Source organism: Suncus etruscus, chromosome 10 (genome assembly GCF_024139225.1).
Source record: "Suncus etruscus isolate mSunEtr1 chromosome 10, mSunEtr1.pri.cur, whole genome shotgun sequence".
Classification (NCBI taxonomy): domain Eukaryota; kingdom Metazoa; phylum Chordata; class Mammalia; order Eulipotyphla; family Soricidae; genus Suncus; species Suncus etruscus.
The window spans coordinates 58,500,136-58,517,483 of NC_064857.1; the positions used below are offsets into that span (position 1 = coordinate 58,500,136).

Here is a 17,348-nt window from a genome sequence, read left to right on the forward strand (position 1 = left end):
GGAATTAATCCTGGTGAGGTTTGGGCAATCCCTAGGTGGTGGCAGTGGTAGAACTGGGAGCTGTTCCTTGCAAGACAGGTGCATTTTATATTGTACTATCTTATTTCTCTGACTCAAAGGCAGATTGATTAGATTGATTACCCTGTATTCAATGTACTTAATCACTGTGCAAAAAGTGAGGTGAAACCATGATGAGAGCAAATTGGCTGGAGGAAGAATCAACCAGACGTGCTGTGGACTGACTGCCTGTGTCAGGGCGGAATCTAGACATTCCTCATCAAAGTCAGAAATGAGCATGGGGTAAACAATGGGATTTACCCATGAAAAGGACAACATTCTGCCAGTACCCAGAATAAAGAGTTCTCTAAAATGTATGTCAAATATTTTATGGCTAAAATAAAATAGCAGTTGATGAGATTTTAAAATGTCTTCATGTATCAACAATTAAAATGAGTATGAAGGAAAATTTGCAGTCAAGGTATCAGGGCTAAAGCGAGTACTTTTATTCTTTAAAGAATAAAGTTGCTATGAAAGAATTGGGAAAGTTATAGAGTGTGCCATTAAAAATGAGGCAGCAAAAGTGAAAAAACGAAGTTATTAAAGAACAGAAATGTCCTGTCGACGTAAGAAATAAACAGCTAGACAACAGGAGTTGTAAATTCAAAGAAAGCTGGCATTGTTTTTCCTCTACCAGCCTACAAACATTGATACTATAAAATAGCTAGTCTTGGAGACGGTGTGGTGAAGTGAAAAGGTGTATTCAGGGAGAAAAACAGTTTTTTGAAAGGTTATTTAGGGCCATCTACCCAACAGGCAAAAACAGGCAAAAAGACATAATGTTTCAGCTATTAATCTAAAAAGGTAACTGAACATCACAAAGTCATGATGAATATATCTAGAGTCATTGGACCATGGAACTTGCTTAAATAGTTTATCTAAATGAGAGCACACACATTTGCAAAGTACACACACACACACACACACACACACACACACACACACACACACACACACACGAAAGAAGCCATGATAGACTGATAACTTGCTTCAAATTAAGTCACTAAATTAAAAGGGAAACATCCTAGGGCCCAGAATATGACTCCAGTGGAAGAATGGAAGAGAGATGTCTCAGCCTCCAGTGCTCCTTTCTCTGGGCTCAAAACTTGGTGCTCTCTCTACTTGATGTTCTCTCTGGTTGAACATTTTCTGTCCTTTCCCAGATTCTGGGCCTGGGCTCTGTGGCTTCTACATACACTCTTGCTTCAAGCCAACTCAATAAATTCTCCTTAATATCTTTCTGCTTCTCTGCTGAGCAGTGATCTGTTCTCAGGCTCTCCAGCTCCTCGTAGAAGAAGACTGATTATATTTCATCTCTCTTGGTTGTCCCATCTTGAAATTTTGAATTTAGTCACTTCGACAAGGTTCTTTGATTCTGGCTTCACAGCTACTGTACAATAGTTGATTTCTGGTACTACCAACAGACCATCTCTGTTGGGGAATCGAGACAATAAGGGTGAAGGTAGTGAATCTTTAGACACTGAGCCAATGGAGAATATAACGAAGATTACACAGATACCTTTCTGTTTGGTTCCCATGTTGGCTCCTATCAGTCTAACTTGTTGCTGCTTAATGAAGAAACCAGTGACTTTAAGAGAACTTGGAGCCATTTCTGAGCACAGTCAGGAGTAACCCCTGAGCATCACCAGGTGTGGCCCTAAAAGTGAGAGAGAGAGAAAAAAAGAGCTGCTGTCTTGAACCTAATCAACATTTGCAGATAAGTTTACATCAATAACAGAAATACATACACCCAACTTGTCCCATCACGAAAGCACAGATTATAAGGAAATCACTTTCTTCTGTCGCAAATCTGTTTAATCAAACACATCAACCTCCAGAAGATATAAGTTAGGTAGAGTCAGAGCACAAGAATTCCTTGGAAAAATTGAATAGCTCAGTCCAAATGAATCCTTGCCTATGGGAGGCAAAGCAATGTTCTCTCTTTGGAATACAATTTTCTTAGGAAACTGTTCATTATTTTTATTAACAAGGCATGTGTGGAATGGTAAGAATATATAATCTTAGTGAGAAGACTGGGGTGATTAAATATGTATGAGTGGGATTCAATCGAAATTTGTGAATAGGATATGTTTTTTTTTTAAAGACGCTAAATATATCTTCCTTGACATCAGGAGGTATTTTGACAGATAACTTAGGCCCATGGGAACATAGAGTTTTAGAAGCAGATACTGATTTTTGTCCAAAAACTCTAAGAAGATGATAAAGGAGATGAAGAGAAGAAGCAGAGATCTATTTCTGCCCTCAACTCTGGTCAGCATTTTTCAAATAAAATGTCATTTCTCTAATTGCACAGCTTGAGGGTCATTTTCTGTTTCAGGTATGGTGGCAGTGGGGTGGGTTCCATTTATTTGGGGAAAATAACAAAACAAAATATTATGGACATATCTGGAGATAAATGCGATTGGCGATTGTTTTTCTCCCTTTTTGAGACTTAGAATATAATGATAAAAATTATATGAACAACAACCTACATTTTTGTTGTGTTGGTTGCTGTTGCTGATTTTGTGAGCCATACCCAGTGGTGCTCAATGGTTTTTGCCAAGACACCGACCCCAGTATTGGGGACCATGTGGTTCCTCACACTAGAACCTAAAGGCCTCCTGCATGCAAGATTTGCTCTAGCATCTTCAGCAATCTCCCTGCTTCCAATTTCTGAGTCCAGAGTTGGGACTCTAGATCCTGACTGAGCATTTGCTCATCTGTGGTCTGATGACCTGGTACGATCTAGCAAAGTATAAGAGGGAGAGGAGGGGAGGGGAGTGCAGAGGGATGAGGTGGGGGTCACACCTTGTCTTTCTTGCAGGGAGACTAAAAAGGGATGTGTGGGTGAGTTTCAGGGAAAAACAGAGATATGAGCTGGCCAGGACCCAGCAAAGGAGTGCAATAGAAAGGAGGGGAGCTGTGAGGGCCCAGCTTATAGGACCAGGAAGGGAGGAGGTCAGCTCTGAGATATGCATAGAGATTTTTACTAAAAAATGTAGCTGGGGTTTAAGTTGTAGTATTTTGCCTATAGGGGCACCATTGCTTTTCAACTGGGTTTAAGCTGCAGGCTTCTGCCTATCACCTTATTTCTCACGTCTAAGCTCTGCTCTGTCTCACTGGAGGAGAAAGTGATGGGCCCAGGCACATCCTGAGCATCTGAGGCTTCAATCCCTGCCTTTGGGTAGATGCAAGTGGACTTGGGAACAGAGAGCAAAGGCCTGAATGTGCCATCCCCCCCCCACTAGCTTGCTATCTCCTCACCCACAGCTCTGACTGCTGCTGCCTTTTCATACCAGGTGCACAGCAGACCCGTGTGTCTGTGTGAGAGAGCATGTGTGATCGTGCATGTGAGTCTGCATGTGAATATGTTCAAGCATGTATGGGAAGTTAATCTGCATGTGAAAGCGTGTGCAAGCATGAGTGTGAGTTCGTGTGTTAGAATGTGTACAAGTATACATATGAGTGAGTCTGCACATGAGAGTGTGTTTGAGCGTGAATGTGAGTCTGCATGTGTTAGCATGTACAAGCATGCATGCACATGAGTGCGTGTAAGTGTGTACAAGTATGTGTGTGAATGAATCTGCAAAGAAGTGCACTGTATACAGTGTGAGTTAAGTTGCTGTGTCTAGGCTTGGCCCCCTGTGTGTTATCCGTGAGTCCGTATGAGTTGGCATGTTAATGATAGTGTACACCGCTGCATATGAATTAGTGTGCATGTCTCGGTGCCAACAGGTACCCGAGAATCTGAATGGGAGAATGAACATCTGTGTGCATGTGAAGGAACATGTTTGTGTGATTTTGTCTCCATGTGAATGGATAGATGGGAGTGAGAACATACACTCATGCCCATGGCTGAGAATGAGTGTGAGGACACGGGACTGTGTGTCTTTACCAGCACAGAGATGGAGTTGTGACAAACTGAAAGTGAACGAAATTGGGCATTTGGAAGAGGAAGAAGTTTGTGTATGGGAAGAAATGGGGAGATACCAGCTGGCCAAGGGGGTGACAGGAAGCATGTGTGACATCAATCACCAAGCAGTCCTGTGATATCATGGTTCCACCTCTCTTTCCTAGTTCTTGACAGAATGCAATGTTCTTTGATCTGCACCAATACACCAAGCCCAGTTTTATTAACTGTAAAGCAGTGATATTAGAAATATCAAGGTTTCTAGGAGAATTGGCAGTTATCTTTGTTCCATCTATAATTTTTAACATTTTTATTAAAATATGTTGAGTTGTATTTAATGAATTTGACGTTTGAAAAGCAATCAGGTGGGGAAAGGGGAGAGTGATATTGCAATGTTCATCATGAAAAATAGCCATTATTATCTAAATACCTTTCAATGACAGAACTGAAAAGTATTTATAATCAGTGGACCCAGTACTGTAAAATACGTTTATACTTTTGATCATTTGCCTCCCCACTTATCTCTACATTTAATTTCATTACATTTGTAAAGAAGGAATATTATGGGGCCGGGCGGTGGCGCTAGAGGTAAGGTGCCTTGCCTTGGCTGCGCTAGCCTTGGATGGACTGCGGTTCGATCTCCCGGTGTCCCATATGGTCCCCCAAGCCAGGAGCGACTTCTGAGTGCAATAGCCAGGAATAACCCCTGAGCGTCACTGGGTGTGGCCCAAAAACCAAAAAAAAAAAAAAAAAAAAAAAAAAAGAAGGAATATTATAACACACATGCCAGTGTTTGGGGCTTACTCTTGATTCTGTGCTCAGAGATCCCTTTTTTAAATGTATTTTAAAACAGATTTTGAAGGATTTTTGAAACGCCATACTTTAAGCTTTTCTTAATTCAGATTTGCTCAAATGTGCTCCTTTTGGGCACCTTTCCTAAAGCTGTATTGATTAAGAATCAGCAATAAATCTATAGAAACCTTTTAGGGTTTAAGCCACTTGCGGGAGCGAAGCCGGTTCACCAAAAGCTGGTGCAATCCTGCCCCCAAGTGGTTAGAATGAGAATTAATGAAGAATTAAAAGTCTGATACTAAAATCGCTCGTTTTTTAAATTAATATATTTAAGCACCATTATTACAAATATGCTTGTAGTTGGGTTTCAGTTATAAAAATAACATTTCTTCATCAATCTACTATTCCCACTACCAGTGCCACCATCACCCTCCTTCCCCACCACTCACTCATCTTTAGACGTAGCCAATAAAAATGTAATGTGAAAACGATATTTTTCATGTATTAAGGTGAAATAGAATGCCTGCTTTTTATACTAACATATCAAAGTAATTACATAAATAATTACTGTAAAGCGATTTCTTTACTGTAACTTTACTCTTGAGTGATTGGGTGTTAGGGGTAGTTCCCTCTCATTCTGTCCCTTCCCCCCGAAGACCCAGTCATGTTTTACTGATGTCATGACCTCTCTAACCCGCCATCTTCTTTCCTCTCCCCTCTGGTAATCACCTCACTCCCCACAGTTTATATTTTAGCTCATTTGGTTGATTGATTTGTGGCCATATCCAGTGGTGCTCAGGGATTACTCTGTGCTCAGAGATCACTCCTGAGCAGGCTCAGGGCACTATATGAGATGCCATAATCCAACCCAAAATCGCAACATACTACAGATCTGTACTACCTGCTAGGCTCTCTCTGGCCCAATCTAGCGTTTTGTTGTTGTTTTTAGTGGCTTTTATTTATTTTTGGCTTCGGTTTTTCATATTCCATATATGAGTGAACCTATCTTGGACTCTTATTGTGCAGATTGATAGTTCCACTCAGATTATCGAGAAAGGCTTGTTTAAACTGTCTTTCATAACAAAATCTTGAAGATAGGATCCACGGCTTCTTTATTCAGTTCTTCACTGATGTATGTTAGCATTACTTCCATGTTCTGAGTTTAGTGAACCACACAACTAAAATCACAAAGTGTAGTTAGCACGTCATGTTATATCTTCTTTCTTAAATGCCTGGAGTGGGATTCCTGTCTTAGTTGATTTTTTTGCAGTACACTTTTGAAGTTTATTTAATTGGAAGACAGGTATATTTTGTGGTGCTCAGGGGCTGTGTGTTTGGGGGTCATTCCTGCTGGTACTGGGAAGGATCAAACTGAGATAGTCCATATGCAAGGCAAGATTAGTAAGTCCATACTGGCATTCTGGCCTCAGTGTATTTTGTTTATTTTTTCACTAATTTTATATCTTAATATATTTCTTATTACTTTCTAATTTTTTTAAGTTTGTTTCTTATTTTTATTTTTTATTTAACCAACTTTATTACATACATGATTGTATTTGGGTTTCAGTCATGTAAAGAACACCACCCATCACCAGTGCAACATTCCCATCACCATGTCCCAAATCTCCCTCCTCCCCACCCGACCCCCGCCTGTACTCTAGACAGGCTTTCTATTTCCCTCAGAATCAAAGAGGATGGGTCTATTCTACAGAGACATAGGTCTCTGGTTTCTTCTATATGATTTACTATTTTCATACTCAGACATATTTTTCATATAGTACCTTTCAGGAGAGCAAGAAACTAAAAGCCTTCATCTATATAAGTTCTAAAGTTTCTTATTGTATTGCCTGTCAATGCACTGCTTTATGGAGTACTAGATTTAATTTAAAACTACTTCTGAATCATTGAAAAAAAATTTCAGTTTAGTACATTGGATTGATTTTTCATAAAAGAAAGCCCTCCTGTTCTTGAACTTTTATTTGCAAGAAAATCTTTATTTGCAGGAAAATCATTGAAACAAATAATATTCCAAGCTTGATGGAAGAAATGACATCACATTATCCATTACTTGATGTTCCAGTTTTGTACAAGGGACTCTGAACTGGGCTGCTCTGGAGTTCGGAGGACATTCAGGTGTGATTCTAGATTGGGAATAGGGAAAGGTCTTGGTGTGGCCCCATTAGCCAGCATCTAAGTGCTTTGATTGGTCAGTTCCCAGGAAGTGCTGGTTCTTACAGGTTTCAGATATTCCCTTTGACTGGGTCTAATATGTTGAGACTAGTGTGGTTTTATTTTGTTTCGTCTAAGAGCAAACACCTCTGCATCTCACCGGATTAATGCACCCAAGGGTCCTGGTTCTTTTCTGCCCAGTTCTTCAACTGGGCCTTCCCACTCCCAATAAACACAGATCTGTGAATGAAAGGCTTCACTTAACAACTGAAAAGGTTTACTAGTCATCGACTTAGTTTCTGATCATCTGTCTCCTTGGTATTGGGTGTTTCATTGTCATATTAGTCATTCAACAACAATAAACATTTTTTTTGATGGGATGTGACCAAACCTGGCATTGGTTTTAAAAAGGTTGGTCATATTCATGATCAGAACAATTTTATGTGGCAAGGAAGCTTCTTCCTACTCTAGATCTTGAAGCTGACTGTGGAAACTTATTAAGATTGGCTCAAATCAACTCAGAGAGGTGCACACAGGTTCTCTCTCAGACTAGACTATGCTTTCTTCTGGGTAACACTCTCTCAAATAGCTTCTGAGACTCCTACTAAGACTCCTATATCCACTCAGCTGTCTTTCCAGCCTTCCTTTGATAAATGAGATCTACTGGGTAAGCATCATCCCCCCTTCTCCCCCATTATACAGACGTGGTAACCAAGTTTGAGTTAGGGAGAAACTTTCTATTCTGGGGATATTTCCTTATACAGGCTTATACAATGGCTCATGGCTGTGCCATTGGTACAGAGAAATGTTCTCCAAGCTTACTTTTTCTCCACTCATGTAACCAAAAAATAACTCTTTGTTTGTGTATACATCTGTGTGTGTGTGTGTGTGTGTGTGTGTGTGTGTGTGTGTTGGAGGAGGAATGTTTGTGAAATTGGATAAAAGAGGTGAGTTTTTAAGAGTAAATCGATTTTGATGATTTACATTGATTACTAAACTAGATTATTATTAAACTAGATTAATTTTGCTGCAAATTGGTAAGATATGTATCTTGTCAGCAGGAGTGAAACAGACAGAAAAGTGTTTCTAAGGGCTAGTTTCTGACACTTTTGCTCTGATGACCATGATATTGGATATGGATACACTTCCAGTTAAATATCCATAAACTTGGCTCTAACATGCTGCTGACCTCAGATTACTTTCTTCTAAATAATTTTAATCAACTAATGAAGGCACCTAGATTGATTGAAGACCTTTTCAAATCTAACAAGGTGACAAAACCAGAAAAAGAATTACATTTAGATAATCTGGAAAGAAAATTTCAATGCACTTTCGTTGTTTTTTATTTTTGTTTTTGTTTTGGGGCCACACCCATTGATGATCAGGGGTTACTCCTGGCTACGTGCTCAGAAATCGCTCCTGGCTTGGGGGGACCATATGGGACTCTGGGGGATTGAACCATGGTCTGTCCTGGGCTAAGGCTTTTGAGGCAGACACCTTACCTCTAACACCACCGCTCCAGCCCCTGCACTTTCAATATACATCTGCACTGCACTTAGTTACAAAAGGAGAGCTCACTTTTATTTGTTTAGCATTTTATGTAGCCATTCTACTTTATAGTGATTTTAGTGACTTTCCAACTCTTTGGGGAAAGTTGATAAATATTTAAATGTTTTAAAGATACTGTGAGAAGGATTTCAAAAACACTGAATTTTACTGGATGCCTGTGCATTTTTTATTTGCTACTAAATCATTTTCCAGCCCTTTCAATCTTTTGATCTGTTCTGTGTATGTTTTTTTCTTTACGATATTCAGTATCTCCTTAACAAATCCTGACAGTTCTGCAAAAGCAAATATGGTCACCAACAGAAATACCAATGCAGATGCTCATTGAACAGCATAATTTTCAAGCATGTATGATTGCATTTTACATGATTAAGGGTATATATAACTCAGAAAAAGCCACTAGCCAATAATGGGTTGTAGCAAATATTAGCAGAATAATAATCTTAATGCTACTTAACAAAAAACTCCAAGATTACTACTCATTGAACTAACTTACATTTGTCTGTTTCTGGGTTTTCAGTGTTTAAGCATGGATCCAAATTTAAGTCAAGAAGCAGGAAAAATAATTTGCTGCTCAGGAATCATAAGGAATCCTTTGCCGACTTATTATATTTCCTATGTTTTAATATTCAGGACTTGGGTATTTGTTTTCATAAGGATTTCTCTAGAAGTGCTAAAATATGCTACATGTTTTTGTACAAAATATTTTATTGCCTGTTCTAATTAGTGTAGTGCTTCTATTCAAAAGGGGAATTTCAAAATAACTTTAGTATCTTGTTGCAATAGATAGTGTGTTGTGAGCCTCCGGCTCTGCTGGAGGCTTCCTCTTGGTTATCTACTCAGGGCTTACTCTTGGCAGTGGTCAGGACTTATTCTTGACTCTGCATTCAGGGATCACTCCTGGTGAAGCTCTGGTTACCATATGGAGTGACAGGGATCAAACCCTCATTCTCCATAAACAAGGCCTAATACTGTATTATCTTTTCAGCCTCAAGAAGGCGAACACGTTTTTTATTGTTTGTTTTTGTTTATTGTTTTTGTTTTTACCACACCTGGCATTAAGGGGTTCCTTACTTCTGCTTCTGCAATGAGAATTCACTCCTGATGGTGCTCTGGGTCCATATGGGATGCTGGGAATTGAACCCAGGTCCACTGCCTACAAGGAGCATGCCTTGTTTTATCCTTTGTTTTATTTATTTATTTTATTTATTTATTTATTATTTTATTTATTTTATTGCCCTGTTTTATCTCTCTAGCCCTTATGCTTAACTTTTGCAAAATAAAAGCACCAAGTTAAAAAGGAAGAGCCTTGTTACAGTGTCCTTTATTTTCATAGCTGAACTTCCCTCTACTCACACAATAATGAAACTGTACATCTCTGGAGAATAATTGGCATTGTTATTGACACAGAAAAATTTGCCTGGAACATGGTACTTTGAAAAGTGTCTTTGATTCCAGAAAATGATTTTTGGCAAGTTATCAATATATTCTTTCTTTTGCCATGTGATTTTTCAGGTGAGTGCCTCATGATTCCCCATCAATTATAACCCCTTTCTCTCTTTTTCTCCTTGATTTTAGCTCCCTGTGAAGGCAATACATTCTTCTGTCACAGTAATATGTGTATTAACAATACATTGGTTTGCAATGGACTCCAGAATTGCGTGTACCCTTGGGATGAAAATCACTGTAAAGGTAATTATTAAAATTATTTAAAAAAATCTTCTGAATTTGCAACCTTTACCCCTACCTCCATAAGAGGGATTGGGCATAAGTTCATGGCTAAGGTCCATGGAGTAGATAGTCTTCCACAGAAAAACTCTCACCAACTCTGAATATATAGTAGTCAAGTTAATTTATAAATTTTAAATAATAGTTGGCTTTTAATTCCTGCTGAAGTCTAAAGCTATTCTTGCCTTTATTATCCTTTACTATGAGTACTTACTATTAGAAATTTTAGTTAGAAAGGAAATTGAAGCTCAGGGAGTAGGGTGTGACTTGCTTCCAACAATACTTGGTATTTTTAATTTCTTCTTACGCTGCTCTTTTTCTAGATTTCCTGCACTAGTCATTAAAGTCTAGGCACTTAATTTTAGTTGAGGCTTCAGTTATGCTACTTAATGCTTCACTTGTGCTACCAAAATGCTATCCTATCACTTTCCTATAAAAATGATTTCCAGAGGCTGGAATGATAACTTGGAAGTAGGGCGTTTGCCTTGCATGCAGAAGGACTGTGGTTCAAATCCTGTCATCCCACATGGTCCCCCCGAGCCTGCCAGGAGCGATTTCTGAGCATAGAGCCAGGAGTAACTCCTGAGCACTGCCGGGTGTAACCCAAAAACAAAACAAAACAAAAAAAACAGACAAAAAAGATTTCCAACAAGTTGACTCCCTTTTCTTTTCACTCAACTTTGTGTTATGCACTCTGAACATTTTGTCTGTTTCTGGATTCCTTAATTCATTCAAGCTTAGTGCTAATATTGATATTAAGCTTGATGTTAACAATATCAACTTATTAATAATATCCACTTGTTAATATATCAACTTATTAATAATATCAACTTGCTAATATCAACTTATCAATATTAAATATCAGTTTAATTTCTTTTCTGTAAGTTTCATGCCATTTTATTCCTATTTTCTATCATTATTGGTTTCTTTCTCCATTGGATAAATATATTCTAGTATAACACTTTAATTTACTTAGTCATTTTACAACATCATTTTGGAGTCATTTTCTGATTGATTGCTTTGGGTTTATGGTGTAAAAAAAGCTTTGTTGAGAGATAGAAGCATTATTCTTAGACTATCTAATCATCACTTTAATTTTTTGCCCCTTATATGTATTTAAGTGTCTTTTAATATTGGGAAGTTAAACAATACATGATTTTAAATATCACTTTCCCTAATTTGATGTTTTTGGCAAAGTTGAGAGGAGAAAAGGAGTGCAAGTATAAATTCAGAGAGTTCACCAAAAGCCCTTCTGATTGGTTATGCCTGAGTTCCTATTTTGTTTTGGTGGCCTGAAATCATCATCTGACATTTCTTAATTGGTACAGTTTTGCTTTCACTTCATACATATTGGCAAAACCAATCATTTCAGCCCCATAAAGATAATTTATATTATTAAGTAATTTATATTACTCTGCAAGCATAATTGATGCTTTTTAAAGCTTAGAGAAGAAATATTTATTTATCTATTTATTTATTTTGATTTTTAGGCCACACTCTGCAGTGCTCAGGGGTTACTCCTTGCTCTGCACTCAGAAATTGCTCCTGACTCTAAGGACCAAATGGGATGCCCTGGATTGAACCCGGGTCTGTCCTGGGTCAGCTGTGTGCAAGGCAAACAACCCAAAGCTGTGCTACCACTCTAGTCTTAGAGAAGAAATGTTTAAGTTAGCTCTTAGAGCCTGTTTTTTGTCCAGGAACATGTATCTACTTGCTATGTATCTCACAGCTTTGCTTGCTGGTTTCTACCCTGCAGAAGTTCTGTGTTCTCTCTCAAATAAGCAATTCTCTCTCTCTATTACCTTACATCTTTTTAAATAAATTTTAATAAAAACTTTCTTATTTCACAAAAAGAGAAAGACAGAGAAACAGAGACAGAGAAAAAACAGAGAGAGAGGAAATATTGAACCAGACTCTTCTTGATAATTACTTATGTAATACTTTTAGGGAACAATATTTTCTTGCATTTTTATCCAATGGCTGTGTAATATTTTCATGTGCATCTGAGTTTTGGGGTTCCTTGCTGTCAGTCCCAATAATTTTCTGCAATAGTTCTTGTAAGTCGTGTCTTTCACAATTACTTTTTTATTGGTGCTTATCTATAAATGTCTTGATTTTATCTTATTTTTTAAAAAGTCTCAGACTATTATATTTTTATATATAGCCTCCCATTTGTTTTATCCCCAGTATTTTGAACAAACCACCCTTTTATCTGATGCTTTCATAATCTCTGATGATGAATAGGTTGTCACTGTTATTGTGACTTCTTTCTATATGGAGTTATCTTTCTCTTTCTTTTCAATTTCTCTTTAAAATATGTGTTGATGTGTGATTACCTTAGTTCAAATTCACCGAAATACTTGAGTCTACATATTTGCATATCAAAGTTGGACATGTTTCAACTTTTATGTTTTGTTTCCTGTTGCTTTTTATGCTTTGTTTTTTTGGTAGTGGAGCACCTGGAAGTGCTCAGAGATTACTCTTGGTTCTGCATTAAGCTCAAGGGGCCATATGGGATGCCAGAGATCAAACCTGGGTTGGCCATATGCAAGACAAGTGCCTCACTTACTGTGCTACCTCTTCTCTCCTTTATTTTCTTCCTTTTTTTTTTTGTTTTGTTTGGTTTTGGTTTTGGGGCCACACCCATTGGTACTCAGGGATTTTGTGCTCAGAAATCCCACCTGGCAGACTTGGGGGAACCATATGGGATGATGCCGGGGATTGAATGGGTCCGATCCAGGTCGGCAGCATGCAAATGCCCTACTGCTGTGCTATTACTCAGATCCCCTTCTCTACTTTTTAAACTTCTCTTAGATGATACGGATGGGCTTGTTTGTTTGTTTGTTTGTTTTTGGATCACACCCAGTAATGGTCAGGGGTTACTCCTGGCTATGCACTCAAAAATCGCTCTTGGCTTGGGAGACTATATGGGATTCCGGGGGATAGAACCGCTGTCTGTCCTAAGCTAGCGAATGCAAGGCAGATGCCTTACCGCTTGCACCACTGCTCCAGCCCCTTTGCTGATGTGTTTGATGACATTTTTTCATTTATTCTAAGCATCACTTTTCATTTTTTTCTGATTCATATTATAACTCTTGTTCAAATTATAATTTTCATTTATTTACCTTTAAGTTGCTAGTTTGTTCTCTTCTCTGAAAAGTACTATTGAATCTTAGTGAAGTTTCACTTCAGTGATCATGCACACTGTTCAAGTTGAGCTTTTGAATTTTTCTTTTTCAAAATATCTGCCTATGAAGTCAGAATATCTATGATGAAGCATTCTCCTCATATTTCAGTTTACTGTTTAATCTTGGCTTTCTATATATCCTTGAACCTAGTTCAATAGCTGCTTCAAATTCTTTGTCATCTACAACTGACTTCTCACCCTCTCGAGGCACTTTCTTTGCTTTTTTGATGGGTTCTGTTGTGCTTTTGTAAATTGCATTTTTTAATTCATTGTATGAATCGTGATATTCTGATGAAAGCTCTCAGTGAATTTATCATAGCAGCCCTGGATTCTGAACCCAAGTCTCAAGACTCATTGTAGTTATTTACTTGTGTTGGAGAAGGATTTGGCTGAATTTTGTCTATGATGACAAAGTTATCATCTGTCCATGATGATGTTCTCTGTTCTCAGGAGCACATTTTCTTCAGCCCCCCCCCCCATTTCTAACTGTTTATCTCTGAGCTTCCGGGATCTCACATCCAGATGTTAGTTTCCAAGAATTTGCAGATGATTCCTTATTATTTGTGATAATGTCCAAGAGCATAAATCTTGCAAAGTTCTTGAGACAATGAAACTCAATTTCTCTGGGAAGTCTTTGCCTCTAGCCTTTATGGTTTGTTTTGAGATAGGAAGTCTCATTTTCTGGATTGTTATGCAAAATTTGTGACTATTTCAAGGTTTGGTTTATCTGCAGTGAGTGGTCTCATCTGAAGTTCCTTCCACAAATTATCCTGTTTTTGTTTTTGTTTTTTTCTCCAGGCTTGAACCTCACCAATTTCAAATATACCATTTTATTTTAGATTTAAAAAAAATAAGGACCGGAGCAGTGACACAGTGGTATGGAGCTTGCTTTGCACATGCTAATCTAGGACAGACCATTGTTTGATCCCCCAGCATCCCATATGGTCCCCTAAGCCAGGGGCAATTTCTGAGCGCAGAGCTAGGATAACCCCTGAGCATCACTGGGTGTGGTCCCAAAATCAAAAACCAAAAAAAAAAATCACCTTATTTAAATACTTGGTTTAAAAGGTTGTTCATATTACAATTGTTTCTTTACTTTGCACTTACAAAGTTGTTCATAAGTAGTTTTAGTCATGCAATGTCCAATACCCTTCACCTGTTCACACTTCTCACCACCAATGTTGCCCTCCTGCCATCCCACCTGAATCCACCCTGCCTGCCTCTGTGGCAAATACTTTTCTTCCTCTCTCTTTCTCTCTTTTCTCTGATCTTTTAGACATTGTGGTTTACAATATTGTTACTAAGGGGTATCATACATACCACTTTTACTCCTTTCAGCACCCAGTTCTCATCCACAGTGATCATTTCCAACTCTCATTGTTATATTGGTCCCTTCTGTGCTCTCACTGCACTCTCCCACTCTTTGTGGTAAGCTTTTCACCATGAGTTGGTCTTCCTGGCACTGGTCTTTATTATCTTTGAATATTATTATCATAATATTTTTATCCCACAAATGAATACCATTAATTCTAGGTCTATCCTTCTCACTCTGACTTATATCATTCAATATAATACTCTTCATATACATCCATGGATAAGCATAATTTCATGAATTAATTTTTTTTCTAATAGCTGCATGGTATTCCATTGTGTAGATGTACCATACTTTGTTCATCTGTTCTCAGACACTTGGGTTGTTTTCATAACTTGACTATTGTGAATAGATCTGTGGTGAACATAGCAGTGCAGTGGACTCTATTGCAAAATAAACTTCAGTATAGAGACTAAAGTTTTGTTAGAGAAAACCCTGTAATGTTGTTTCTGTTCCCTGCTTTCTTTTGTGGGCAAACTTTTTGCCTTGCATAAACTCATCTTCTCTGTGTTCCCATAAATCCACTCAGACTATGTTGGCAAAAGCTCTTGGGGCCATTGGTCATTGCCCTCTGAGTCTGGAAAAAAGTTTCTGTCACTACAAGGAGAAGATGAGAGAAGGAAGAGAGTTCTCAAAGTCCACCTGCCCTGCCTTGAGCTCTGCATTTGTGATCCATAACTGTGTTGTTGAGAGGATGCAGGTGGCTTATTCCAGCTGGAGAATGGCAGGAGAGGGAGCTGCTGTGTATTTTCCCTGCTCACATCATCTTTCTGCAGCATCATGGACCTGGGAGCTAAGAGAACAGAGATTCACTATTCTAAGAAACTAGGAAGAATGTAAAAAATTGAGTGTATTCCCATTCACTATGTGTGACTCCTGGTGGAGCTCAAGCGACCTTACCTGGTGCCAGTGCAGGGGTCACTTTCATACAGGGCAAGCCCCTCCCAATGTCCTAGCTCTCCAACCCCTTAGTTGCCTTTTGCTATCAAAATATTCTTCCATGCCATGAATAAATTCAAGATTGTGAGAGCTTTCTCCTCTCTCCAGCAATAGAGTTTGGATCTCTTCCTGTACCTAAAAGAAGCAACATCATTGTTTTTCACCAGTTCCTTCCCAAGTATCTCACTACAGTCTAATAAGACTATCTGTTATTGTAGGATCGGGGGGTTCTGTTTAGGGCTCACAATTGGAGGGCTTGTGAACAGGGAAACACAGAGACTGTTGAGTCCCCCTTATTGGTTGAAAAGTCCCCTGGGCTCATTATTTGTATCCTTTTAAAAATCATTCCTGGATGATTTGATTCTGATATTAATGTGTGGTGGGTTGTTTCTTGTCTTGTCTGTCTCTTGTCCTCACTCTCCTCCACCTCTAGAGAAGAGGAAAACCAGCCTGCTGGACCAGCTGAACAACACCAGTGGGACTGTCATTGGCGTGACTTCCTGCATTGTGATCATCCTTATTATCATTTCTGTCATTGTGCAGATCAAACAGCCTCGTAAAAAATATGTGCAAAGGAAATCAGACTTTGATCAGACAGTTTTCCAGGAGGTGTTGGAACCTCCTCACTATGAACTATGCACTCTGCGGGGTACGGGTGCCCCCGGGGATTTGGTCGAGGTGGCCGATGACTTAGAGTCTTATCACAAGCTGCGGAGGTCCTCGTCCAAATGCATCCATGACCATCACTGTGGATCCCAGCTGTCCAGCACCAAAGGCAGCCGCAGTAACCTCAGCACCAGAGACGCTTCCGTCTTAACTGAGATGCCCCCCCAGCCCACCAAGCCCCTCCTCCCACCCATGAACAGGAGGAACATCCTAGTCATGAAACACAACTACTCACAAGATGCAGCAGACCCCTGCGACATCGATGAGATAGACGAGGTGCCCACCACGAGTCACAGACTCTCCCGACATGACAAGTCCGTCCAGCGGTCAGTATAACTTGGTTTCTTGGTGACACTTCTAAGCTTGAGGACTCCGATGCTTCCCTGGTGGGTGTGAGGGTGTGTGTGTGGGGGGTGGGGGTAAATCCCATTTTTGTCTTTGTGTTTTGGTTCTCCTTAGATTCCCAGTGATTTAAGCCATCCTGGGTTCTTTGTGTCTGCTCTTTACTTCTCTATGCTATCCTTTCCCTCCCAAACTCATATACTTGCCTATGTGTGTGATCACATATGATGAAAGAGTCTCCACTTATGCCTACATACATGTCTAGATTATATCTGTGCACATATGGGTGTCCATTGAGTCGGCCAGTGGATAGTGCTCATTGGCTGCCACTGGGTTATGAAAGGGGAATCCCACCAAGAGTTCTAAAATGGAAGGTAAGAGATGACTTAGGGGAAAATAATTGCCTTACCAAGAGATGGAGAACCCATCTTACTGGATAATTTTCCTATCAAAGTAAACTATTTTTCAATATAGCCTCTTCTATTTTCATACGACAATAAAAATCCCTTTTTCACCTGTCAAGTAGTTCTTAGAGTACAGTTAGATAATAACATGGGATGCACAAGTACTAAACATTTATCCATAGACGAGAAAATGTTGGTAGAAATATTTGTTTTATC

At 39.1% G+C, this 17,348-nt stretch overlaps 1 protein-coding gene across 6 annotated transcripts in view; it reads left to right on the forward strand.

Annotated features, from left to right (window-relative positions):
* NETO1 (neuropilin and tolloid like 1) overlaps positions 1 to 17,348 on the forward strand; it is a 121,002-nt gene that overhangs the window by 101,446 nt on the left and 2,208 nt on the right. For all 6 annotated transcript variants that reach the window (XR_007499585.1, XM_049781761.1, XM_049781759.1 and 3 more), the window contains 2 exons: positions 10,073 to 10,186; positions 16,154 to 16,712. Coding sequence is in view for 5 of the 6 variants with exons in the window: in XM_049781761.1 (XP_049637718.1) it covers positions 10,073 to 10,186; positions 16,154 to 16,712 (673 nt within the window). In the remaining variant the exon portion in view is untranslated. The remainder of the gene's footprint in view (positions 1 to 10,072; positions 10,187 to 16,153; positions 16,713 to 17,348) is intronic.